Source organism: Orbicella faveolata, unplaced genomic scaffold (assembly GCF_042242905.1).
Source record: "Orbicella faveolata isolate gen_17 unplaced genomic scaffold, um_ofav_v1 contig_25, whole genome shotgun sequence".
NCBI lineage: Eukaryota > Metazoa > Cnidaria > Anthozoa > Scleractinia > Merulinidae > Orbicella > Orbicella faveolata.
In genome coordinates this window covers 24,159,191-24,186,852 of record NW_028301553.1, presented here as the reverse complement: position 1 = coordinate 24,186,852, position 27,662 = coordinate 24,159,191, and the positions used below count along the sequence as shown (strand labels likewise).

Genomic DNA, 27,662 nt, shown 5'->3' with positions numbered 1-27,662 from the left:
TGTATACGTTCTGAAATCGAACATTGCGGTATCGATACTTGACCTCTGAGATGTTGCTTAAATTATTTTTCGAGTTTTCCACCGTGAGTGAATGAAGTAAATTCGTTGGGTTCCTTCTGTATGGAGTTCAGTTTTAGCTCAGTTCAGGGTTTGCTACATTTATTAGAATGGAAATTGTAACTGGCACAACCATAGTAACAAGTAAACTAACTGCACGTATTATTCTAAAACTTGCTATCGCGACGGTATTTGGCCGGTGGATGATTTTATTTCAGTAAGAGAGGTATTGTGATCTATCAATGCACTTTTGGTTATGAAAGCAATCTGTCAGTAAACATGCGGCATAAACTCATTTGCAAATGTTGTCTTTTGTTAGCCTTGCAAAGAAACAACTGTTTCCGTTTAATTCAACTGTGGTAACGAACACAAGAGGTCAGTACACACGTAAACATGCAGCAACGCAGTACAGCACGATCGCAAATTGAGAGAGTTGCCGTCGACAAAGATAATAAATTGTCTTACCAGTTAAAATTTTGAGATAATTATATCATCCTACCTGCAATGGGGACACAAACGAAGGATAAAAAAAGAGCCTTGACAGCGAAGACGACCAACCTCCTCATGATAGATCTCGATGACTTCCTCAAGAGACCATGGATACCTTGAGATTAAAATATAATTTATTCGTCTTTATGGTGGGGTGAGCAGAGCAAAGTTATGTTCTGTAATTTGCATATCTTTGTCACATCTTTGCATATCTTTGTATATCTTTGTAATGGTGAGTTAAGGCGAGCTTACTGATTCTTTTTTTTTAATACTTCAAGTGCACCTAACCCCAAAAATTTTTTTTCGCTAAAACGAATCTCCTTGTTATTTGAAATAGTTCTGCGAAAAAATTTTTGGATTCCGTTAAATCCTCGATTTTCTGTGCCCCGACGAAATCTCGAAAATAGCTCCAAAACACCGCCATTTTGTTTCACGACCGAGTTTGAGGAGAATGGGTCTAGCGGCTCTTGTGACGTCTACCGAGGAAGGTTGGATATCTCACGTCCTCTCATTTCCTTCAGGATGGTGCAATACACATTCGAAAAGTGCGCAGAAACGCCTTCCAGAGGTGCTATCGGCTGTTGCAGCAATATTCCAGATTTAAAGAAAGATATACTGTACAATTAACTGGCGATGATCGGCTAATGGTGCAACAAAGACGTAAACGATGGTTGATTTTGTCGAACCGAAACAAGCGAACTGAATATGTGAGAACCATTGAGGAACTCTCACTGGAATTTGTTCCGCAGACTTTCGAACGCTATTTTCATAAATTTTCTGCTTAAAGCTAACCAGCAATTTGTAGAAATACTACCTACAACCTATATCTTCCAATCCCGCAGTATTTGTAACATACAAAGTTGTGTGATCCGATCATGATCAAGAAGCGTTATACTGATATGTAAATAGATCGCAACTGTACGCCGCTAACCAACACTTATTTCTCTTTCGATTTAGATAAAAGTCGAAGATTAATCCTTTAGAATTACATGATAACAAAATTGTTAGACTCACAGAGTTTTTCGAAGGTTTGGAAATCAGCAGTGCGACAAAGATTCTGTGATATAGCGTCGAAAATATGACCGCGTAACATGTGCGGACCGCTTAGGGAACACATCCTTTTCGCTTATCCGACGAATTTCGCTGCAAACTTTGAGAACAATTTACATTGGTTATTTGGAGTTACGACTTAAAACGTGTGACAATGTGAAATCGGTAATTGTATGAAATGTTTCCTTCCGCCTTGCTTCCCGCAGCTTCAAAAATACAGGTCCAAACAATACGATTTTCAATCGATCGAAGCCAATGTTTTGGAGGTCATCAAGTCTCGAAAACTGCGACACGTACGTCGCTCTTATAAACATGAAGCATTCAACTGAAAGTAAAACACAAGCTGGATTTAACAGAACAATCACACCTTGATAAAATACATTCTCGCTAAGGACAAATGTAAACGGGCTATAAACACGCGTGGGAATCTTATGTTTAGTTGACGAAATTACCATCCAAAGCAGTCCTTGAGTTTTCTTTCCTGCTTTTCGTTTGCCTGCTCCTCCACTTCGTATCTAGCTTTCCATTCCTAATATACAAGCAACTCGTCCGCAAAGAAGTCTTCCCCTTCGTCGCTTGAAATATTGTAAATTGCTCTCAAAACTCTAAGCAGTTAGTTCACAGTTGTCGAACGTGCTTGATCGAAGTTTATTTCGGAGTCTTCCGAATCGAAACTTAACTCTGACTCCAGTGACGAAAAAGAAATGATTCTGAGACAAAACTTGGACGTTTTAGTCCCAAAATACATCGGAACGATTAGTTTTGTGTTCCATTTTCTCGAGCAAATACAGAGAGTTGACTGAGGCGCCATTGTGTTTGGTTCCTGGGTAGACGTCATCAGGTACCGCCGCCCCAGACTCCCTAAAACGCGGTCGTGAAACCTTCAAGCGCGACTTTGAAAGGGCATAGAAAATCGAGGATTCAACCAAATTCAAAAATTTCTTCCCCCAAATGCTTCGAATAAAGTCTAGATTCGTTTTAGCGAAAAAAAAAATTTCGGGGTTAGGTGCACTTTCAATAAAGCCAACAGTCAAATACAGATAAAATACAGATTTGTGAGAAACTCAGCTAGCGTACAACTGGGTTTAGGGGATGTACATTAATGCAAATTAAAACAATTTGACCATACTGCTAAGGAAAGAGACTAGGGCGAATTTAATTGTCACTACGTTTCGAATCCCCGAGATGTTTCGATTGAGGGCCCTCCTTCCAAAAAGCGCCCTCTCCCTGTAGTGCGCTTTTTTTTTTGTTCTTTTTTTTTTTTTTTACAAAACACCACTATTCCAATATTTCCCCTATCCCCCAAAGTTAAAGTGGCATTCAAGACATAGACATAGAATGGACTGATTAAATGTAGCCCGCGTAGCTAGCATTAAACAGGAGTTGTAGGCAAAGCGCGAAAGGAAGGAGGGGGACTGGGAGAAAGGAAAACCCCCCTTTTGTTAATTTCTGCGTTCGCTGGCGAACGCAAAATTCCCATTGGCTAATACTAAGCGAGCAACGTATTAAAAGCTAGTAGCACAATCTCATAAAAAAAAAAACAACAACAACAACAACAACGAACCATAGTGGAGGATGAAGTTGTATCGGCAAGTGCTCTACGAGATTAAAGTCTCGCTAGCTAGCGTGAGTAAATTTATCTTGAAACCCTAGCAAGAATGGGCCGTGACAGCGCTTTTACCTGAAGAGCTGGCAGTATTGCCTCTAAGATAGGGGAAAGTCTAATTTATAGCCATTTATCAAATCTTTGCTGGTGCAAAGAACTATGAAATAAACGGGAGTGCATCGATTCTCTTTATATATTGGGCCTGTGAAAAGAAAGACCAGGAGATGCAATCATTCTGTATCCTTCTGCCGATTGCTCCAATTTTCCGGTGTTATTCGTCAGTTTAAAATACAGGCTATCTTCCACCGCCTCAAAGCTCGTACCCGAAGCAGTTATGGCATTGCTTGAGGTTAAAGCCGTCTTAAGCCCTCTTTATAGCACAATATAATTCTGCGGTGTTTTTGATTTCGCAGCTACAACTTCTGCAAATACGTTTGAATTAAAGTGAACCCAGTGGAAGAACAACAGTTGGCCAAAACAGTTTCTGGAGTTTCTAAGAAAAAATTTCGAAAGACGATCTCTACTTTTGCACTAGACCCGATACCACAGAACCTGCAGAAATTGTTGCAACCGTATTCATTCTTTTTACTCCCTATTGTCTAACTCTTCGTGAGAGTAGATGGAGGATGTTTGCACGCTAAAATAACGTCACGGTTGTTATGTTAAGATTTTCCCATCGGAAAATGATTTTACTTGACTGAATTTCCGCAGGAAGGCAGTTATGCGGAGACGGTAAGCGCTAGTATCCGACTGGTAAATCTGTTGACAGTAATTGACAGTTGGTTAAATCGGATTACATCGAAATTGGCGGGGCGTAATAAAAAAAAAAAACCTGGTTCTTATTGCAGGTGTTCCTTCTTCTTTGCATTTTCTTGCTCCCTATTCCTCCCCCGTTTACTCCTGGAAAGCAGACTAGATTAGATGAGTATGTCATGGAGCTTTTAATGTAATATTGAACGTTATGACTATCAGATCTGCTATCACGTTACAGTTCTTGAGTTTCAGCATCTGTTATTTTTCATTAAACTATTGCACCACATTCAAAAGTATGTGTTATAATATGCATTAGCACGTGCCTCTAGGGATTTGTTCCCGCGGTGCTTTAGTCTATTTAATTAGTATTCTGTTATAGCTTGAAGCTCAGTTGCAATCGTGTGGAGTTCGAGTAAAGTGTATTTCGTTTTACTCCGTGTCGAGTGTCCTTCATAATATTACAGTATGTGTTCAAAAGGAAAAAGAGCATCGTTCCTAATAAGAGCCCCTCTTCTAGAAGGGCTAGTCTTGTGCGTGGCAAGAACTAGGGATGTAAGATCTGACGGCTCCTTTAGTTTTGATGTACAAAACATTCAGCGCAACTGTCGGTGTAAAATCACAGGTAGCAGAACATTATATTTGATCTTATATCCAACTACATTTATCGGGCGATTACAGCGCGAAATCTGTCTTGCTGGTTCTAAAAAAGTATTACGTCTTAACTAAGCTTTCTGCAAACACTTAACAAGATCGCAGACTCTTCATCAAGATTGATTTTATTTATTTGCCGGCTGTACGTTTGTAAGATGAATTTAGCTGGAAATACTGAGGTGTCCCACTTGTGTCCGATGCACAACAAAGCCGTCTCTGGCAGCTTCTGCATAAAAGCTCGTCTCAGTCTCTGTGCGATAACACTCATCAACAACAAGCCTGTTGTATGAAATTAGCCTCCTCTATAGAAATGAACCACCTCTGTTAAAACAAGACTCCACCGTAGAACGAATCCTCCGCTAACTCTACTAAGGACCGCCTTCACAAAACCGGTTTGAACTCCCGTACAAACTTTGTATTTGCCCCGGATGAGGATCACCCACATAAAAACGGGCGGGAGTGCTCGTCAAAAATTTTGAATAGAACCTCCAAGAGGTACCAAGATCTTCCTTTATTTTGTTTTTCTTACATTTTCTTTTTTTTTTTTTTTTTTTTTTTTTTCATTCCTAAGAGATACTAATTCTAAAACAACACATTATCCTCTGTGATATTTTTTCGGCTCAATACCCTAATAGGTACCGCTCAAGCTCCCACTCTGGACATTTTGACGCTGAACACCCTACCACCCACGGTTCACGAGCGGACAAAGTAGCGAATCACAGAACACGGAAATCAATTTTTCATTCTCCCGAATCACGAAAATAAGCATAGTAAGGTACCTTTATTAATAACCTGCTCTAGAAAGTGTGTTTGAAGAAAGCAAAATCGTGAAAGGCTAATTAAGGCTCCTGGATACAAATCGTATACCTAAATCACTTTCGATAGACGACTCTAACCATTCGGAGGACTCGTGTCTCAAAATCACGAAGAATAGTGGTGAAATCGCGAATACCAGTTAGTAATTCAAGTTCTTCGCGGGTCACGCAAAACCTTGAGGTCACGGATCACGAAGAATAAAGTCTCACGCAAAATGACCTCAGCTAATCGCGTATCACGAGAACTGATAACCCTGTACGACCCTCTAGTACTGCAATAAACAGTTATTCATATTGAAAAAAAAAAAACCTCTGCAATCGTAAGACACTTTGCTTTACTTATAGAGGATTGACCAGTTGCCATGCTTAAAAGAATAAATAAATAAATAAATAAATAAATAAGTAAACTAATAAGGCCCACATGGCAATAAATCACACAAGACGGAACAAATACCACAAAATTGGAAGTTAGCTCTCGTAATTACCCAAGCTTTATCCGTCTCTCGCTCCCCTCTCTCCCGTATCCAGTGTTTTTAAATTGACCACAACTCCTCTGCACTTCCAGAATTCGCGCAGCAAAAGTAACAAAAGTAGAATATTTAATGGCTGATTACAGAAAGTTTTTCTCGCTCACTGCTTTCCAAACACGACCTGACAGCCCGGCCTTTAACCTTTCTTGGAATCATTTCTTCAATGAAACTTTGTCAAAAAAAATATACCCCATAATACCGGAACCTCGATCAAACATGAAAGTTTCTTGTCAAAATTTTTAAACAGCAAAAAAACTAGTAGCCTAGTATATAAGAAACTTAGATCAGGAAAAAGTGAATCACCCAACCAAAGTCAACAAATGTGGCAGGAAGACATCACTCTCACAACAAAACAAGAGCTCAACTGGAAAGAGGTTTATCAAATGGCTTTTTAATGTACAAAGAGCACAAAACTTATATTTTTCAATTTTAAATTTCTTCATAGAAGAATACCAACAAACAACTTCTTGAAAAAAAAAATTGGTCTCGTCGATAACGAGAAATGCACTTTCTGCGAAAGAGAAACAGAGAAACTGGCACATCTATTTTGGGCTTGCCCAAAAAACTCGATATTTTTGGACCAATTTTAAAGTATGGCTACAGTCTTGCCAAGTCATTGACAAAGAGACACCCTTAGAGCCCGCTGAAGCACCGGGTCTAAGGCCGGATAGCTCTAAACATAAACTCCAAATTAACTTCTGCTGCTTAAATGCTAAATATCATATTTGGCTATGTAGACAGAAAAAATGTTCTCCAAAACTAAACGATTTCTTACGTACTGTATTGAAAACATATCTATGAAATGGAAAAAATACAACTACAATCGCTTTAAAAAAGTGGGAGCCTCTGTTGCCTCTTTTGTAATCTCTTGACAGCTTGATCCTAGTCCCCTGAAAACGAAAATAATAATGAAGGGGAAAAAAAAAACAGGGCGCATATATACCATGTATATTTTCTTGAATTCGCAATTCCGAATTTAAATTACTGACAGGAGGAAACTGGTACGATTTTGCTGTGCTAGAATTGTAAGCAGCGCAAGTAATCTAATTATGTTGTATCGTAAGCAGTGTAAGTATTAGTATTGTTAATAGCGTGAGTATGCGTATTGTATTGTAAATAATATAAGTAGTGTAAGTGTTAGTATCGCAAATGGCGTAAGCAATAAGTAGTGTAAGAAGTGTAAGTAACTACATTAATATTGTATTGTAAGCAGTGTAAGTAGCAATTAATAATAATAAAAAAAAAAAAGAATTCGTGTAACGCTCGCAGCATTTCTTTCTTCTGAAGAAGAGGAAATTGCTCAGTGCAAATAACCAAAACATGGAACAAACACGATCGAATTCAGAAAGTATCATCTTCTTTTTTGCCGACGTCCGCCATCGCTATCCTTTGTTTTCGTACTCGTCTAACATGCCCAGTAGTGATTATCTAGGAAACTAGCTAAGAATACGAGCATGCGCAGGCAATTGTCCCTTGACCAGTCTCGCCCTAGCGTTGTGTGACAGAAAGAGGGCCAGAATTGGACAAAGATAGATCTTATTGCGATCTTCCATTCAAAAATATTACACGGACAAACATTGATTCTAAGCAAAGTCATAAACGAAAAACGTTTCTTTACATTCATTACCTTTAACTGGTAAATGCCAAGGAAATGTAACGAGAAGTAAACTTGCACTAAAAAGTTAAGTGGCAAAATGTCGCGTTGTACGATTGTCAAAGATTTGTGTTTGCACTCGACGAGCTGCGCTGAGTTTTCTCCTGTCTAGGTTGTTGAATTTAAGCTGAAATATGTCGTCGAAGAGACGCAGAAGTTTGTGGCCAGTTGCAGGTGCGAAGAAAGCACCAAGGCGGAAAAAGCCAGAGGAAAAAAAGGTGTCAAAAACATTCGATCACAATCGGGTTGATGCGTTAGCTTGCTAGCGACAAAGATTCCTGCTTCGAGCAGGAGAGGTTGCTCGTACTGGACGAGGAAGACGTTTGATATTCTCTAAGCATTACTAGGGGAATGTCACTCGGATATATCCCAGGTTTAGCTGGGGCATATTAAACCACGTGATGAGTTTAGACCAATATATGCTTCATTGGGGTCTGCTCAAACGTCCGACCGTAAAGCGGTGCCAAAGAATGATGGTCAGTTGGTGTATACTGATACCTTGAGGACGTTCGCGCTAATTGTTTCTGCGCATCCTTATTGCGCACGTAAATTTACACGCCACGTCATCCATCGAGCGCGCACTGCCGTAATAAAACGAGCAATAATAGGGCAGATGGCCATAGCTTTTGCTTTGCCTGGATTTGACGATCTTGGACGTTCGGAGACCGCCATTTAGCTTTTGATGAATCATTTTCTCTGGTACGATTTTCTACGATCAGCGAAAAACTGAAGAAAATCCATCTATTGGAAGTTTGAATTTTTTGCAAAATGCACTATCTAGTTCCGATCTTTTTAGCTCTTCGTTTAGCTGTGTGGTGGTTTCAAATGGCTCTTCCAGGGTTAAGTCCTGCATAAAGGATGGCAACACTAGGAATTATTTACGCAATAAACCAGCTTCTACAAAACATGACTAAGATCCTTTCCCTCCGTTGGCTCACCTTCGACATTTCTATCTATAAACCCCTGTAGACCATACTGAATTACGCGCGCCAATTTTTCAAAACCAGGATGGTTTTCCACACGCTTTATTACCTCTGAAATGAAGACGGTGACCCCCAATTTTGTTTTGCTTTGTTTTTTCTTTTTTGGCATTTCTGGCACAAGTAACTCATTATCTAACTGCAGTAAAGATTTAAAAAAAAAACAATCTATCGACTGGAAAAGTTTCGCTCGAACGTCCTTAAATGTTTCCATTGAAACTGTCTGGAATTGAATGAGTTAAATTGCGTGGTTGGTTTAGTTCAATTAGTTGATTGTTTGGATCATATTCATGATAAATTGCCTAAGTTATAGCATTATGGGTGATTTAGTTTATATGATATGATGGAAACATGTCTGAGGCATTGGGCCTCAACAGAGGCGTGAAACAAGGATCTGCGCTGGCTCCAACACTCTTTAATATCTTATTTTCCGTCCTTCTGAAACCCTCTTATAGGTCAGCTGATGAAGGAATCCTGTTTGCGTATTCAATATGACGGGAAGGTCTTCAACCCTGCTCGCCTCGGAGCAAAAACTAAAGTTCACAAAGTAAAAAGAAGAAAACGGGGGCAGCTTTACCGAGAGCTATTACTAGCTTTAAAGTAAACGACACTTGCAGTGCTTAGTTTCCATATGGGGAAATCTTTCTTTATAATATTTCCCTTATTAGTACAAGCGTTTCAGTTTCTAAGCAAGGTACAAAACATCTGGAAAACTGAAACGGCGAGCATCATTCACTGCTTTAAGGAATATGTTTCAATATCGGGAAATCTTTGTTTATAATATTTCCCTTGTTAGCATAAGAGTTTCAGTTTCTGAACAAGCTACAAAAAATTTCAGTTCTGAAAATTGAAAAGGCTAACAACATTCACTGCCCCAACGAATCTGATCCAGATACTGAATGCCTTTTGTGCGAAGCGAGTGTAAAAACTCAAAATTTTACAAGGAACGAATGACTACCACACTAACACTTTTACCACGTAGACATTTTGTGGTTTTTGAAATCCAGTTTCTCTTTGAACACTGCATGGAGCGTCTGGAGTCAATTCATAGCCAGCATGATGCCTTCTCGGTGCAACTTCGTATGTTAATGAGGAAAAAGATAAACAATGACGTCAGCAACGGTCGCTTTATTAAATCGCTGTAATCCCAAGCATAGGATTTTAATAAAGTTACTACATTGCAAAACAACCCCGCGACAAATAGTTATTCATTAATGTAATAATGAGTAATGGCACCCATCTTCTCGTACAGCGTCATCTATAGCCAGGTCTCCCCGGATTTCCAAACAAACTAATTATATCCGAAACGAAACATATTTCTTTTGAAAATAGCTCCTTTTAGAACTAAGATTAGGGAAGGGCTCCAGATGGCGAACAAATAATGCCATATTTGGTCACATAAGTCAAACGCTCTATAAATGTAACTTGATGTTTATTATTTAAATAGATTCAAATCTATTGCTCTGCTAACCAAATGTGGCCATAAAATAAACGTGACACTGCCATAAAAGGAGGTTTCGAAGCCACAAAAATGAAACTGCTTGATTAAGCGTCACCTGTTCTTAATCTGCATATTTGTTCGACATCCGGGAAGATCTGTAGCTATAGCTTTCGCTGCAAACACGCTCCGTGATACGTTAAAAAAAAATGTCTCCCTCCTTGTTCAAGATTATTGCTTGGATTTTGACAATAACAACGTTGTTTGGCAACGGCTTCATAATAATCATCATCGTCTCAAGAAAACGTCTGCGCTCAAGTAAGCTCAACTGGTTCATCATATCTCTTGCTGTCGCTGATTTCCTTGTGGGGTTAAGTTTGTATCCTCCTCTGTTTTTCTGTGAGCGTTGGTTTTCCTGTCACACCAGCCTCATGAAAACATTTCGTTGGATCTTCACTTACTCGTCAGTTTGTAATCTGTGTACCATGACAGTCGACCGTTATCTCGCAATTACGTCGCCCATTTATCATCGAGCCAAAGTGTCTGAGAGAGTTGTGGTGATGTCGATAACATTGTCTTGGCTTTTTCCAGCTGTTTTGCGCGGGGTTGTTTTCACTCTATTCTATTACGTTCGTAAACAAAAAGCATTAAAGTACGGCCTGCCTATACTGTTGGTCATCTTTGAAGCCCTACCATGTCTGCTTATTTTATTTGCTGTTGTTCGCATGAGCATCATTGCTAAACGGCAAAAATTACAGAACAGAAACAAATCGAAAGGAAGAGCCAATCAGACAAAGGATGAAAATCAACGCAGTTCCACCACGCTGAGAATGATTCTGTTCGTTGCCTCCTTCTTCATTTTCTGCTATTTATTTGAAGTTTACTATGCCGCCTGTGTAACATTTTCCACGTCTTGTAAAGACACGGAAATCCTCCGGATGATTCAGCGGTTCTGCCTGATTGCTAACTCCGCGGTAAATCCGTTTGCATACGCCTACCTTAAAAGAGACATCAAAGAGGAAGTAATACGCACAGTATGCGTGCTCTGTAGAAAACGGAACTTAAAAATGAATGCTCAACCAAACACGGAGCCTGAGGTTCAAGCTGTTAATCTAGATGAGATTTTATAAGTGTCGTTAAGTCTTGTTGTAATACAATGATTCATGTAGTGATTAACAAACATCAGATAAGAATAAAATCTTTTTTTAACAGTCCCTATATACTGCGGCTTGTTTTTTTCTTTTCTTTTTCTTTTCTTTTTTTACCATATCCTTCTTATTTCTTTATTTTTTTTTTTTATTCTCGGGCTTGTTACTTACGGATCATCAAGCTAATTGACGTTCTCAAGACTACCAATATTGAGAATATCACACAAACGATTTGCTGGTACTCTTAGGTTCAAACCATTCCTTTTATCTTAATAGAATTCTTAATATCTTGATTCTAAATCAAGGTCTATAAGGTAAAGAAAGGGCAAAGACATCTGTCATTAAAGCTATGGGCAAACATGTTATAAACGATGTCAGTTTTGATAACTTAACTGACCGAGATCATCAAATCATGAATAAAGTTTAGGTTTTACAGGTTTTAAAAATGTTTTTCAAACTTAACTACATTCTAAATTTCTCAGTCTTGACTTGATGTGGCATGACATAATCATATAACCATTAACGAGATAAATATTTCTTCTGAGTGAGGTTAGAAAGCACCGACGCTTAAGCGAAGTGCAAAGTTTTACACCATGTCAAAGTGCGAATCTAGAACATAAAACTATAAGCAACAGTGAAGGGGGCATCATTGCGATACAGGATGTTCAAACAAACTGGAAAAAAATCAATAAACGCGCCCTTCGCTTTGTGACATATGACAAATCAACCACGTATGAGACACTACCTAAACAAATGAACGTGCTGTCTCCACATAATCAAAGAATAGGTTAAATAAAATGGCCGCCGGTGTTTATAAAATTGTCCATGGGTATAAAGTCCTCAAAGGTATTGGAGAGCTACGGAAAGAGCGATCAACTTATTACAGCGGAGCTCCAGCGGTCCGAAGGGCTGCAGGGAGGAGCCCCATTCCTTAGCAAATTTGGTAACTCGTCAAGCCTAGAAAATTTGGTTATGACGTCGCCGTACGAGCGAGCCAGCGAGCCAGCGAACGCCGTCCGTACAGACTCTGGGGGAGGTGGAGAGGAGCCTCGCGGTAACACGAACGGGGGAACGGAAGAACGCCATCTTTTTTGGCGGGATTTTTAAAGAAAAGGAAACTATTTTTATTTCTATTTGGTTGATCTAACGTTTTTAAGATGGCGTTGCACTGATGCAAAAAACAGAAACAGAAAGCAAGAATTAACAAGCAAAGAAGTAGCGTAGAAGATCGCGAAAGAGAGAGGGCCAGCGCTGGGGAAGGAGGCGTAACAGTACTGAACAATGCCGTGAATTATAGCGAGTCAAGGACTAGAGAAAGGAGATGAAATAATATCGAACAATGTCGTGAAGCAAAGCTAACGAGGACTATAGAAAGGAGACGAGATACCCGACGACTGCAAAACTTCCCAAGTTAATTCGCGCGTCGAGATGCTACTCAGCCGAGCAAGAAACGTCACATGATTAAAATCAGGTGACGAACAAGAGAACTGTGTGTTTAGAGTAATTACAAAACAGAAAACACAGCGGAAAAAAGTGATTGATTCGTTGATCTATCGAAAAGATTAGATCAGTTCGGTTCAGTCTTCACAACTTTTGCTGCAAGTTTCTGCCTGGAAGATTTACACTGGCCGACGTGAATTGCCAGCTTGAGGTAAGTGACTTTTGTTGTGGCGTTTGGTATCGGCAGGTATATTTTGCAGGGCGCAGGTTGCAGGCTGCAGGTTGAAGTTTAATTATAACTGGAAAACCGCTGGCACTTAAAAGAAACGTACAGGTGGTAGATTTACCGTGACTGTTACATGACACTGTTTACAATCGCTCAGAGAGGTGGCTTCCACCTAAGTGCCAAACCGGCCGAAGCGATGGGAGGAGAGTATATTCCTATGATTTTAAGCCTGCAATGAATTATTGTTTTTGAAGAAACATCTGAAATATCATCTGAAATATCTGCTGAATTTGGTTTCTTTCCTGTGAGTACCAAACTGAAAGCGCACTGAGCTTGTGCTAGTATATTCCGTCGGTTAAAATCTTATATTATTTCACTTCTCTATTTATTTGCTTCATTTGTGATGCAATCTTCTGTTGTCGAGGAAAGACCCGAGCCAAATCTGGAATCGATGGAAACATCTGTGGAGCGGCCATCCAGATGGCTTTGAAGGGATTTCACCGGTCTCAGCGCGTCGATCGATAAGTACTTATAGCGGATCCATCGTGTTTTCACTATGTGAAAGAGGCGAACTATTTTATGCAAGAACCCCTGGCGAGTATATAGGTTATACATTATTTTTAGTGCCAGCGGTTTTCCAGTTATAATTAAATTTCAACCTGCAACCTGCAACCTGCGCCCTGCAAAATATACCTGCCGGTTTGCTATGGAAATTATGAAGTTGCCTCGGCGAGATAAGCTTTTTTTCAATAGGAATCCTTTTTAAAGTCTTCCTTATTTGAAGCCATGCTGTGAGGCACTTTACAAATTACATCGTTTTAATTTCGCTCATAACAATAACACGTGAGTGGCTTTGTGGAGGTTGTTGCGGTAAGTTGCATATTGTAAACAAATCAAGTTTTCTCTCGGTTTTCGTCGTCAACTTATACCCTCACGTTTGAAAAAACAAAAAACTGTATTTGTAAACACCGCCGGGCAAGTTTTCCTTGTGTTAGTTGGCACAGCCGCTTCCTAGACTGCAAAAATTTCTTGAACCAAGATAGGTCAACAAACCATTTTAAGCCGAAGCGAACAGGATTTGCTAAATTTACTTTTGACGTTCCTATGTGAATATTTACATCTTGTGATTACAAAGTATTTCCTCGTTTTGTTAGTTCAATTTATTCGGTTTGGCGAAATGCTGGGGGAATTTCCAGGTTAATTTGGTTGAAGACTGGTAAAGCTACCGCCGATAACTGAAATGACCACAAAGCTAAATTAAGCCGTCGGCAAAAATACAAATCTATGCTTAAGCGTGAATAATTGTTAAACTTTAACACTGCAAGCTTAAACGAATTTTCTTTATCCTTTCTTTCATTCGGTCATCCTTCATTGAGAAGGGATTTCCTGTTTGATACTCAGATGCAATGATCTGCATATTGTGTTTATAATGTAGATTTCCCCGTTTTATTTTGTTGTTGTCCAGTTAGTTCGGTTTGGTGAAATGCTTGTAGTCGAAATGTCGAGCAGGCGATTACGCATGTAAACCCTGTCGGCGAATAAAGCTCTACTTCGATTTTGATTTGCTATTTCATTTTATTAGTGCCACTGCTTTTGGTTGGGGGTACATGGCCCCTATTTTCCTAATGAGATGTTATTCCCGAGTGTGGTATTTACACTTATGGAAATGTTCCATAAAAGTGAGATAGTACTAATTAAAACGAAATGCTTAGAAAAAATTTAGGGCATAGAAGTCGTCGCCCCGACCATTTCTCGGTAATAAAAATAACTTTTACTTATATACATTCGGAATTTAGTTGGTGAGAGTGCATTCCTCTCTCCACTCTCTCAAGCTCTCTCTGCTCTCTTCTTCACACTAATTTTGTTATTGACTAACTTATTAACCGAATTTCACTGACTGTTTTCTTTGTTGTGCTTTACTTTTTTGCTCGTCGAAGAAAGTTTCAGTTTCTTCCTGGCTGTTTCCTTTGTCCTGTCCGGTACCAATTCGTTTGTGATATAACTTTGCCAATTCTCTATTCTCATAAAATTTTATCTCGTCGGGGTAATAGAATGCACTCGCAGAGTGTTCAATCATCGTTTTCAGTCGCTACAATTTTCAGGAAAAAAGTTGTGGTTTTCTTAATTTTCTTTTGCTTTGTTTTAGGACCTTTTAGCAGGCCCGTAATTGGCCCGTGAGCATTACGGGAAAATAATTTTCAAGTAAAGAATTAGATTCGTTTTAGTGTTAAGTATTTTTAAATTATTTTAAATTTGGCATTTCCTTTTTTTTTTTTTTTTTTTTTTTTTTTTTGTCACACGGGATGTTTTGCGATTTTATCGACATATACCATGTAAATGGAAATAATGCACTAGAAAATCAGAGCGTGCGTTATATCGGCTTAAAACACAAGCCATATGTAACAAATGTATGTTAAAGATGTTTTTATGACAGAGAACTGGACAGGGCAAGAACTTCTCCTGCTTTTGTTTTGCAACCTAGAGTCCCTTATTTTCCACCATACCTGACACAGAAGCTCACCAAATCCTAACAAATAACTAACATGGGTGTATCTCTGGCCTTTACTTTGTACTACATGATTGCATATTCCGTTATCCTGCCTTAACTGCTAGAAACAATTTTGACAGAGCTGTTTCAACAGTTTCACTTAAATTGATTTCCAGTTAAACAGCAGTACATGTAGCAGTGTACTTATCCGCCGCTAATGTTTACACTCAAGTGGTGAAGAGTGGTATCACTTGACCTACTTGCCCGGGGTCAACGCGCGTGTTTGCAAGAATGTTTTCATCCGCAACGATTGTTAAGGTTCTGTCTTGCTAAACATTACTACGGAGCATGTTTCTCCACTTTTCGTTTTGTAAGAAGGGCGCGGGATTTTCTAATACAAAGGCATAAACTTCTTTGAGCGGATTCCTCTCGTCGACGTCTTCACTGCTCAAACTGGCCGCAAAAATGCCTCGGTTTCGCAGTGCGCGGATATGAGAGTTGACCAGAGACTTCAGAGGATACACAACCAAAATTGTGGCACGATGAGGGTATGGATAGCTTGACAGCAGGCGGTGTTGGACACGGTTCACTGACAGTATTCTACCAATCATATGTCGTCTCAGCCGGAGCAATGGCGGACACATTTTTCGTCACGAACGGAGAGTAGGTTGTCTTTTCTCGACCGATTTCTGCAGTCATCATGAGAATCAAACGAACCTTTTCTAGGAGTTGCTAGTGTAATATCTAGACCAGTTATTTGCCAAGCCTCAAGTGCAGGTAAGCAATTTTTGCACGAGAACTAATCAATAGAAATCATGCTATGTTGAAAACGTTTGTTTATCACACGCTCTTGACATGGGTATTTTTTTTGGTCGTTTGCGGGGTAACAGGGATCAGTATTGCCCAATATTTTCTGCGTGAAACTTTAGTTCGAGAGTTGAACTTTAAGAAGAGTCCGGCGGGCCCAGGCGGGCGCCGCCGTTTTAAGGGTCAAAATAGGACTTGAAGTTGGAGCATTTTCCTTGATTTGTCAGATGTTCTCGGTATTTCGCGGGAGTGATTGTGTGATTTCTACCCTTGTTTTAAGAGTATAATTTTGTGGCTCGGCTTGTTCCTTTTACATCTTAATGTTTTCTTGTTATGTTTTTTGTAGTGCGTATGTCATCCGTTTGTTTGGCCGATGTTCAAGATTTTTGGATCCTGTTTTGAATGCTAGTCCATGAAAAATATCATTTAATTTATAGTGGATTCTCACTATCATGATCACTGCCTGTCTTGAATTGTATCTCTAACAGAAGTTTACTACTCTTGGATCGGATGTTATTTTTCAGTCATCTATGGCTGATTATTTTTGATCTTCCACTTCTTTATGCTTGTTTTCCTTTGAATGTTGGTAGTAGTGGGAGACTATACATCAATAAATAATAAACGTTTCATGTGTATAGTTACGCATAATTGTCAACCCAGAACCAGCCAATGTGTTTGAGGCAAATGCTGAATTACCAGGTGGTATTTTAAAAGACTATGGGCTTAGAATTAACTTTGCTATATTTCCCAAGAACTAAATTTATCCACTTACACTGTAGTGATCAAACAAGGAAAGTTACAGCATGGTGCTGTTTAGGATATCAAATTTAGAATGGAATAGACCAAAACAGAATACATAATGACATAATGCAAGTGACTACTTAGAAAGCTGCTTGGCAATCCCAAATTTTAAGAGCTACTGCACGTGTTCAATATGGTGCATATGCTTGTATTTTAAAATGTTGTTACAATTAAGCTATCGCAGTCAAAACATCTCATTATAGATGATCTAGGATACAACTAGATGCTAGATTATTCTGAATTCAGTTGGTCACAGTCATTAGGAGTCGACAAGAGGAAGTGCTGTGGAGACTGCTTTTGACAGTTATTTAACAGCCAATGTAGAAAATGTTAATATCAGTACATGACCACTGTGTTGTTCACCACAGGACTTGCAGTAAATAATAAATTTTAAACTGACAGATATTTCAAATGACCTGCATAGCACTGTTCTGGGTAAAGAGCTTCCTTTAGTTTACACAGCTTACTTTGAACCTGAAGCTTCAGCAGAGGTGTGATATGAGGACATGCATTGAAGGCAGGTCAGGACCATGAGCTATTCATTCATTGCCAATTGACCCTGTCTATCATTCAAAATCTTTCAGTTTACTAATTCATAAGTGAACTTAATGTTGGCCGCTGTTTCCGGAATATGGTCCTTGTGCTATTTTGCTGGTTTTTTGTTGTGCTTGTCAGTACTTTGCAAATATTCAGTTTAAAAGGCATACTTTGGAATTGAATTATTATTTCCAAGTAAATGTAAGTCAGTTGTTTTTACATCTCCATCTGCAATTTTAGTTACAACCACTTTAAATAGCATGAGGTATATTATTTGTCCAAAACATTCATTTCATGTAACTCGACCAAGCCTTGTGTCCATTGAGCCTGATTTTCCCTTTTACATGGCCAGTCACATGTACTGAGTACCCAGGGATGGGACACTTAGAGCAGATACAAGTTACATCCAACACCTAAGCACTAGGTGGAGAGAAATCTCAAACTCTCATCAGTTTGAACATTGATATTGCCAGTGGCAATGTCTGAGGCAAAGTAATTTGCCTTTTACTTTAAGCACATTCAAGGAAGTTGAGCAGACCAAAATCGTGTTATCCCATTGGCTACAAAATAGATCCACAAAGTACATATTTAATCTTGGATTTGTAAGTTGAACAAGAGTATAATAAAAATAATAATAATAATTTGCTGGAAGTGTGTCCTGGTAGAGGGACGAATACAATTATTTTTTACCACTTACATTGAAGCAAAACATACCCTACTTCTCCCATTAAGCTTCTAGTTTCTTAATTCCATTTATTGCCAATTACTTTTGTTATTTTGAAAGAGCCATAGCTCATTAGTAAGCTGTTTATGATTCCTTTTGGTTAATAAGGAAATGCAGCGGGCGAAACTCGATGAATCAAGCTTTACACAAGTTTTCAAGGACAAAACATTGCTTTAATTTCGAATTATTGACCCTTTTCTTTGTAGGTTTTACTAATCTCAGCTCTCTTATCGTCGAACGAAACCATAATATCTGTCAACAACCATGTAGTTGGCCAGCGATACACTGATATCTAAGAAGGATGGTGCGGAAGGTTAGTTCAATTCCGGCAAGTTAATATCGAATTCGAAGAAGTCAGAAACGGAAATAATTTATCTTTCAACCGTAGAGATTCGACGAGCCGCGAAGCTTCGATTCCTAAAATCATCTGTTTAGCACTGAAAATGGTGGCTTTGTGAATCGAGCAGAAGTCATCTACAGCTATTACTTGGCCTGCGGAACATTTCATATGGAGGTCATTCGAGATTTCTTTCAGCATCGAATGCGAGCGAACCTCCTATAAGTCTTATTTTCACATCTCCATAAGCGCGTGGAGATGTTTGCCGTTCAGCGATCAGATGAAAATGAGCTCCAGGGAAAATTTCTCCTGGCATACTTTGCGAGTCGTGTCCAACACCGCCTGGCTTGACAGGTACAGGTATTTGCAGACATCAGGGAGCAACTGAAATATAATTGACTTTCCATGTCCGGTTGGCAGTATGGCGAACATATCGTTGCGATTTAAGCTTATGACTGCGAGAAAGGTTTTCTTTTGATGTTCGGTGACACTTTCAATCTCTGGAAAACGCTCCTCGAGTACCGAGGTAAAAATTTCTTCGAAGAAACTGTCAGAAACATAACCCATGTCGAACACAGGGGAATCTTGAACGTGTATAAACTGAGAACTGAAGTATTTTGCAAACAAATTTCTTCCCTGGTAGAGATAGGCAAAATTTACCTCAAGAAGTACAGTGACAGATATCCCCACCGTCCTCTCGGCATTACCAATCAAACGAACCAATCATATTGATCTGCGTGTTTGTAAAAATATCAACCAATCCGAGGCCAAGGGTCAGATTCTGACCTTGGCGTCTGCATGAAAGTGAGATTCAAGGTAACCAGAGGTTTTTCGTTCTCGCCGCTTCGCGACTCGTGTTTTCACCGCTTCGCGGCTCTCTCGCAGCTCTCTCATGCAGAGAAAAATCAAGAGAAAAGAAAAGCCTCTCTTCTCTCTCCCTCTGGGACCAGGGTACTAAGGTGCAACTGGGTTTAGGATATGCGCAAACGAGGACTCACTTGAAGTGCAAATGAAAACAATTTGACCGTGCTGCTAAGGAAATAGACTAGGGTGGATTTAACTATCACTACGTTTCGAATTCCCGAGATGATTTGGTTTAGTGCCCTCCTTCCTAAAAGCGCCGGCTCCTTGTGGTGCAAAGCACCCCTATTTCAATAAGCGCCTCTGAAGTTAAAGTAGCATCCAAGACATAGACATAGAACGGACTGATTAGATGTAACCTGCGTAGCTGGCGTTAAACGGGAGTGGGGTGGGCAAAGCGCGAATGGAAGGAGGGGACTGGGAGAAAGGAGCAACTCCACTTTGCTCATTTCTGCGTTCCTTGGCGAACGCAAAATTCCCATTGGCTAATAATGAGTAACTGATTAATTTTTGGTAGCACATTCTAATAAAAACAACAACAACAACAGCAACAACAACCAACCAAAGTCGCGGATGAAGTTGTATCGGCTAGGGCTTTGAGATATTAAAATCTCGCTAGCTAGCGCGAGTAAATTTACGTTGAAACCCAAGAAAAAATCGACCGAGACAGCACTTTTACCTGGGAGAGCTGGTGGTTTTGCCTCTAAGATACGGGAAAGTCTGATCTATAGCCATTTATCAAATCTTTGCTCGTGCCAAGAACTATGAAGTTAACGGAAGTGCGTTGATTCTCGTTATTTCGCCTATGAGAAGTATCTTTGAATGTCTAGGAGATGGAATCACTGGGTATCGTTCTCCCGATTGCTCCAATTTTCCGGTGTTATACGTCAGTTTAAAATACTGGCTATCTTCCACCGCCCCACAGTTCGTAGCCGAAGCAGTTATGGCATTGCTTGAGGTTAAAGCAAAACAATTTCTGGAGTTCCTAAGTAAAATTTCAAAAGACCATCTCTACTTTTGCACCAGGCCTGATACCACAGAACCTGCAGAAATTGTTGCTACCGTATTCATTCTTTTTTCTCCCTATTTTCTAACTCTTCGTGAGAGTAGAGGGAGGATATTTGCACGCTAAAATAACGTCACGGTTGTTATGTTAAAATTTTCCTATCGGGAAATAATTTCAGTTCACTAAATTTCCGCAGGAAGACAGTTAAGCTGAGACGGTAAGCGCTAGTTTCCGACTGGTAAACCTGTTGACAGTAATCGACAGTTGATTAAATCGGATTACATCGAAGTCGGCGGGGCGTAATGAGAAAAAACCTTGTTCTTATTGCAGGCGTTCCTTCTTCTTTGCGTTTTCTTGCTCCCTATTCCTCCCCTGTTTACTCCTGCAAAGCAGGCTAGATTAGCTGCGTATGTCATGGAGCTTTTAAAGTAATATTGAACGTTATGACTATCAGATCTGCTATCATGTTACAGTTCTTGAGTTACAGCATCTGTTATTTTTCATTAAACTATTGTACCACATTCAGATATATATGCTCAAAAGGAAAAAGAGCATCCGTCCTAATAAGAGCCCCTCTTCTAGAAGGGCTAGTCTTGTGCGTGGCAAGAACTAGGGATGTAAGATATGTTGGCTCCTTTAGTTTTGATCTACAAAAAATTTAGCGCAGTTGTGTGTAAAATCACAGGTAGCAGTAAACGCTATTTGATCTTTTATCCAACTGAAGTCACCGGGCGATTACACGATAATAATAAGTAATAGATCGAGTTCTTCGACATTTCCGACGAGCTTGGAAAGATGGCAACTTTGTAAGTGACCTGTAATGTCATCTTTGCATTCCAGTAATCTTCTCACGGCGAATGGCGAACCACGGAATCACCACAACTAGATTTTTGCAACACCGAGAAAGAGCATTTCGCATCCGTTGCAAACTTGTCGATTACATCAATGATGTGATACTCGCGGGCAGATTGGGAACTAAGACACAAAATGGCCGTGGCATTTATCAATCCTTCCTCGGATCCCCGGATCACCGTTTATTGTTCATACATGTATGTGTGGCGTGAGTTGGCCTAAAGATTGCTTCTACAAACCTTTCAAGAGGACGCTACATGATTAAACCAGCTTCGAGGACAACAATGGTCAGTAATACAAAGAACATCAAAGTATGTGACCGTCACGCTCGACACAGATGAGGAACGTATAAATGTACCTTGTATGCAAACCTACAGCTGGAAGGAAAATCTGGTAGTTTTAATGCTACCTAGGTTTCAATGATTGCTACAAAGGACCAAAACTTTAATCTTGAAGCCAGGTAAGAGATTTACGTGAATTTACTGGAGTATTTACGAGGGCGAGTATTTTAGTTACTCACTGGAATATTTTCAAAATTATCTGAACTTTAAGCGGTCGTTAGTTTTGAAAACCTAACGAGTAGACGAATTTTGTTATTGTTTTAGATTAAGGGTCATTTATACTTTCTATTCATGTAGTTCAGCAGTTTCAAAAAGGTGCCACATTTGGAAAACGTGCCTTCAAAGTAGAGCTATTTTCGTGTTTGGTTCAAAACTCGATTGAGCGGGTAGAAAATCCTCTTTTTAACCGTTGAAGGGACAACATTGAATTACATGCAACATGGCTAAACAAACTGCTATGATATATCTATCGTTAAAAAAAAAGAAACAAACCCCAAAAAAAGAATTGGGTCTTTTGAGCGAATATTAATTTTTTTTTAGAGCGCCGACAATATGTGCTATTTTTCCTGTTTCGGCATGCACGAAACTTGTGTCGAGCCAACCGAACTTCAACCACTCATAGAGAAAGTCAATTAGAATTTTTAATCAAATAAAATTCAATTTAGTGATTGACTAGATAAGGGCTTCGAAATCCCAGCTTCTGAGAAAAATCGAATTTTCGAAGTAAAATCAGTGGTCGGTTTTTACAGAGACAGCCTCCTAACAGTTGGAGTCAATTCATATTCAGCATGATGCCTTCTCTGCGCAAAGTCTTATGTTAATTTGGAAAACTGTAAACAATGACGTCACCAAGGATCGCTTTGAGCGATTCCTCTATGCATTATCCCAGGCATAGAATTAATAAAGTTATTACATTGCAAAACAACCCTGAGACAAAGAGTTATTCATTAATGTAATAATGAGAAATGACGCCCATCAGCTTCTCGTGCAGCTTATTCTAAAGCCAGGTCTCCCCAGAATTCCAAACAAACTAACAATATCCGTAACGAAACAAATTTCTTTTGAAAATAGCTCCTTGTTAGAACTAAGATTAAGGAAGGGACCAGATGGCGAACAAATAAATCCATATTTGGTTACATGAGTCAAACGCTGTATCATCAATGTTGCTGGTGGGAGTTAGCATAAATCGTTGTTGTGAATGTAATAAATGTAACTTGATATTGTTATTTAAATAGATTCAAATTTATTGCTCTGCTAATCCAAATGTGGCCATAAATTATCTGTGACACTGCCGTAAAAGAAGGTTTCGAAACCACGAATGTGAAACTGCTTGATTAAGCTTCAGCTGTTCCTAATTTGCATATTTGTTCGATATCCGGGAAGATCTCTAGCTATAGCTTTCGCTACAAACAACCTACGTGATACACAAAAAAGATGTCTCCCACCTTGTTCACGATCTTTGCTTGGATTTTGACAATAACAACGTTGTTTGGCAACTGCTTCATAATAATCATCATCGTCTCAAGAAAACGTCTGCGCTCAAGCAAGCTCAACTGGTTCATCATTTCTCTTGCTGTCGCTGATTTCCTTGTGGGGTTAAGTTTGTATCCGCATCTGTTTTTCTGTGGGCGTTGGTTTTCCTGTCACACCAGCCTCATGAAATCATTTCGTTGGATCTTCATCTACTCATCAGTTTGTAATCTGTGTGCCATGACAGTCGACCGTTATCTCGCAATTACGTCGCCCATTTACCACAGAACCAAGGTGTCTGAGAGGGTTGTGGTGGTATGGATAACACTCTCTTGGCTTGTTGTGGTTGTTTTGCGTGGTGTTGTTTTCATTCCTCTCTACTACGCTCATAAACGAAAAACATTAGAGTTTGTACTGCCCATACTGTTGGTCATCTTTGAAGTACTTCCCTGTCTACTTATTTTTGTTGCTGCTGTTCGCGTAAGCATCATTGCCAGAAGACAAAAATTACAGCACAGGGAGAAATCGAAAGAAAAATCTAAAACAGAGGTTAAAAATAAGCGCGGTTCCACAGCTTTAAAAATGATACTTTTCGTCGCCTTCATCTTTATTGTCTGTTATTCACTGGAAGTTTATTATTCAATGTGTAAAAATGTTTTGAAATTATGCGAAGACACGGAAGTGTTCCAGATGATTCGTCGACTCTTCCTGATTGCTAACTCCGCCGTAAATCCCTTTGCATACGCCTACTTTAAAAGAGACATCAAAGAGGAAGTAAAAAGAAAAATGAACGTGTTCTGTAGAAAACGGAACTTGGAACTGAGCACGCAACCAAACACAGAGCCTGAGGTTCAATCTGTTAATCTAGACTAGTCTTTAGGTAAACGGCTTTAACTCTGAATTGTTACAAGATGATGATGCACATATTGTTTGGTAGTGAAAATATCGACAAATTTGTTTTCACACAAAACGGTCATTTTTTCACAGCTAAATTAAAAGTACGTATATGGCAAACAGTAAGGAAACTTGATGTTTTGATGTTTATACAGCTACGAAATATGTACAGTGTAATCAGGTAAAAATGTTTTAAATCATATGCATCTTATATTCGTTTAATAAATTGGTACATCCTGCTCTCTGTGGATTTAAGATTCTTGATATTGAAGAAATCTATAACCCCTTTCTATGATTTTTTCTATGAAGCGGGAAAAATCTGCTTCGCAAAGACTGTTTGAGTACAATGACTTTAATCGGGTTACAATTGAAGCAATTGCTTACCGAGTCATTTCTTTTTTTAAATTATTAAACACCATAGGGGGCTGGACTGTGTATAGAAACTCCAACTAGTGCTTTATTTTGTTATATGTTTACATTTACATGCTTTATTGGATCTCCCTTATTGGACTTTTCAGGAACATAAATAATAAATATTATTTCTTGTTAGGTTGCGTGCATTACAAGGAGTCAGTAAATGTAAGGATTTCATAAGCCATAAATAGAGATTAGGCTCAACCGATTTATTCAAGGTCTTTAAGCTCATACAGTGCATAATAGTTACGCATTGATTTCGAGTTAGATGACCATGGAATATCTCACGAGCGAAGCGATTTATCAGTGGATACATGATCCATTAGAGCATTGTTTATTAAAGAAAAATCAAGCGCAGAGTGGAATATTCAAAGTACTCCACGACATAAACATTTTATAACCATTTTATCCCATTTACAGTAAGTGAGAGTCGTACAGGGTTATTCTCGTGATGCGTGTTTAGCTGATTTCATTTTTCGTAAAACTTGAAATTAAGAATTATTGTTCGTGATCTCAAGGTTTTGCGTGACCCGTAAGAACGTAAATTACTAACCAGTATTCGTAATCTTTTTTTTTTGGTCCCCTAACAGGTACCAATTCTAAAACAACACATTATCTTCTGTGATATTTTTTCGCCTCAATACCCCAATAGCTACTGCTAAAGTTGTGGACCTTTTCAGGCTGAACACCCTAAGAGGTGTCAAAACTACTTTTTTAACCCCTGAAAGGTACAACGAGCACCCTGTCTTTTTTATATGGCAGTTCCCCCCCACCCATGGGTGTATTTATTACTTCCCGTAAGCGGACATTCTCGTAAGTGGAACCTCGAAAGGAATTGAGCCTGACTTTGAAAGATACTCGTAAACATTTGTAAACTGTATCACTGCTTTTTGTTGCAGTGAGACTGTTAATGCTAATGTTAATGCTGGCTGAAACTAAGATTTGTTCTTTAATCAGTAAGGGCCAGTCCTAGCACTGCAGTATACAGTTATTCCTATTTAAAACAAATCTCTGTTGTCGTAGGACACTTTGCTTCAATTATAGAGTATCGAACATTTAACCTGTTTAAAAAAATAAATAAGTAAATTAAAAAGGGCCCATAAATCATACAAATCGGAACAAATGCCAAAAATATTGGCAGCTGGTCATCGTAATTACCCAAGATTTAGCCTTTTCTCGCTCCTCTCTCTCCCGTATCCAGTGTTTTTGAATCAACCATAACTCCTCTGCATTTCAAGAATTCGCCTGACGCTCGCAGCATTTGTTTCTTCTGAAGATGAGCAAATATCTCAGTACAACTAACCAAACATGGAACAAACACGATCGAATTCGGAAAATATTATTTTCTTTTTGCCGACGTCCGCCATCGCTTCCCTTCTGTTTTCGTTTTCGTCTTATCTCGTTGTACATGCGCAGTAACGATTATCTAGGAAACTAGCTAAAATTAAGAGCATGCGCAGACAATTGTCCCTGGACCCTCTCTCCTTTAAGTTGCGTGACAGAGAGAGAGGGCCAGAATTGGACTAAGATATATCTTATTGCGATCTTTCATTCAAAAACATTCCACGGAAAAAGATTGGTTCTATGCAAAGATATAAACGAAAAACGTTTCTTCACATTCAGTACCTCTAACTGGTAAATGTCAGCAAGTTGTCACGAGAAGTAAACTTGCATAAAAAAGTTACGCGGCACATTGCCGCGTTGAACGATTGTCAAATGTTTGTGTTTGGTAAACGAAGAGCTGTTCGAACGTTCTCCGTTTGTAGATTATTGAATTTAAGCTGGAATATGTCGTCGAGAAATCGTAGAAGTTCGTGTCCATTTGCAAGTGCGATGAAAGCACCACGGCGGGAAAAGCCAGGGGAAAAAGGTTTCAAAAACATTCGGGTTAATGCGTTAGCTTCCTAGCGACAAAGATTCCTTCTTCGAGCAGGAGAAGCTATTTGCACTAGACGAGGAAGACGTTTGATATCAGATTCTAACCAATACTTGGGGAATGTCACTCAAATATTCCCCGTTTTAGCTGGGCATATTCAGTCACGTGACGAGTTTAGACCAATCGCGCGCGAGCCAAAATATTTGATGGATTATAAACTTTCGTAATCTACAACTCTTAAGCTTTCAAAAAATTTATGCTTCACCGAGGTCTGTGTCAAACGTCCGACCGTTAAGCGGCGCCAAAGAATAATGGTCATTTTGTGCATACTGATACCTTAAGGACGTTCGCGCTAATTGTTTCTGCAGATCCTTACTGCGCACGCAAATTCACACGCTACGTCATCCATCGAGCGCTCATTACGGTCACAAAATGAGCAATAATAGGGAAGATAACCATAGCTATAGCTTTGCCTGGATTTAACGATTATGGACGTACGGTGACCCCTATTTTGCGTTTGATGGATCATTTTCTCTGCCGATTTTCTACGATCAGCGAAAAAATGAAGAAAAGCTATCATTTAGAAGTTTGATTTTTTTGCAAAATGCACTGTCGAATTCCGTTCTTTTCAAATCTTTGTTTAACTGTGCGGCGGTTTAAAAAGGCCTCTTCCAGGGTTAAGTCCTACATAAAGGATGGCAACACTAAGAATCATTTACGTAAAAGACCAGCTTCCACAAAATGTGACTAGGATCGTTTCCCTCCGTTGACTCACCTTCGATATTTCCAATTATAAACCCCTGTACACTGAATTACGTGTGCCAATTTTCAAAATCAGGGCAGTTCTTCTCACGCTTTACCTCTCAAACGAAGTTGGTGACCCCCAGCTGATGAAGGTATCCTGTTGCGTGCTTGATCTGACGAGAAGCTCTTCAACCCTGCACGCCCCCGAGCAAAAACTAAAGTTCAAAAAGTAAAAAAAAGGAAACTTGGGGTAGCTTTACTGAGAACTATTATTAGCTTTCAACTAAACGAAACTTGCAGGCTTAGTTCCATATGGGGAAATCTTTGTTTAAAATATTTCCCTCATTCAGTTAGCAGAAGCGTTTCAGTTTCTGACCGAGCTACAAAAATATCGGTTCTGAAAATTGAAAAGGCTAGCACTATTCACGGTCCCAAGGAATCTGATCCTGATATACTGAACGCCTTTTGCGCAAACCGAGTATAAAACTCAAAATTTTACGAGGAATGAATGACCACCACATTAACACTTTTACAGCCCAGACATTTTGTGGTTTTTGAAGTCCAATTTCTCCTTGAATAATACATCCAAAGAGCCAAAAACTTCGCTTATTAGTAATTCCCAGTTGGAGTCAATTTATATCCAGCATGATGCCTTCTCTGCGCACAGTCTTAC

The 27,662-nt window shown here is 39.3% G+C and overlaps 3 protein-coding genes across 3 annotated transcripts in view; 2 read left to right on the top strand and 1 right to left on the bottom strand.

Moving 5' to 3' along the window:
* LOC110053034 (hemicentin-1-like) overlaps positions 1-660 on the bottom strand; it is a 53,667-nt gene extending 53,007 nt beyond the window's left edge. Inside the window, exon 1 of the mRNA XM_089294252.1 lies at positions 557-660. Within this exon, the coding sequence (XP_089150378.1) occupies positions 557-623 (67 nt within the window). The 5' untranslated portion in view covers positions 624-660. The remainder of the gene's footprint in view (positions 1-556) is intronic.
* A 9,545-nt stretch (positions 661-10,205) lies between these two features.
* LOC149109575 (octopamine receptor beta-2R-like) lies at positions 10,206-11,224 on the top strand. The gene has a single exon (XM_089294372.1). It carries the CDS (start codon positions 10,233-10,235, stop codon positions 11,151-11,153), a length of 921 nt encoding a protein of 306 aa, XP_089150498.1. The 5' UTR covers positions 10,206-10,232; the 3' UTR covers positions 11,154-11,224.
* An 11,786-nt stretch (positions 11,225-23,010) lies between these two features.
* Positions 23,011-24,205, top strand: LOC149109574 (octopamine receptor beta-2R-like). The gene has a single exon (XM_089294375.1). The coding sequence runs from the start codon at positions 23,026-23,028 to the stop codon at positions 23,932-23,934; it is 909 nt and encodes a 302-aa protein (XP_089150501.1). The 5' UTR covers positions 23,011-23,025; the 3' UTR covers positions 23,935-24,205.
* The last annotated feature ends 3,457 nt before the right edge of the window (positions 24,206-27,662 follow it).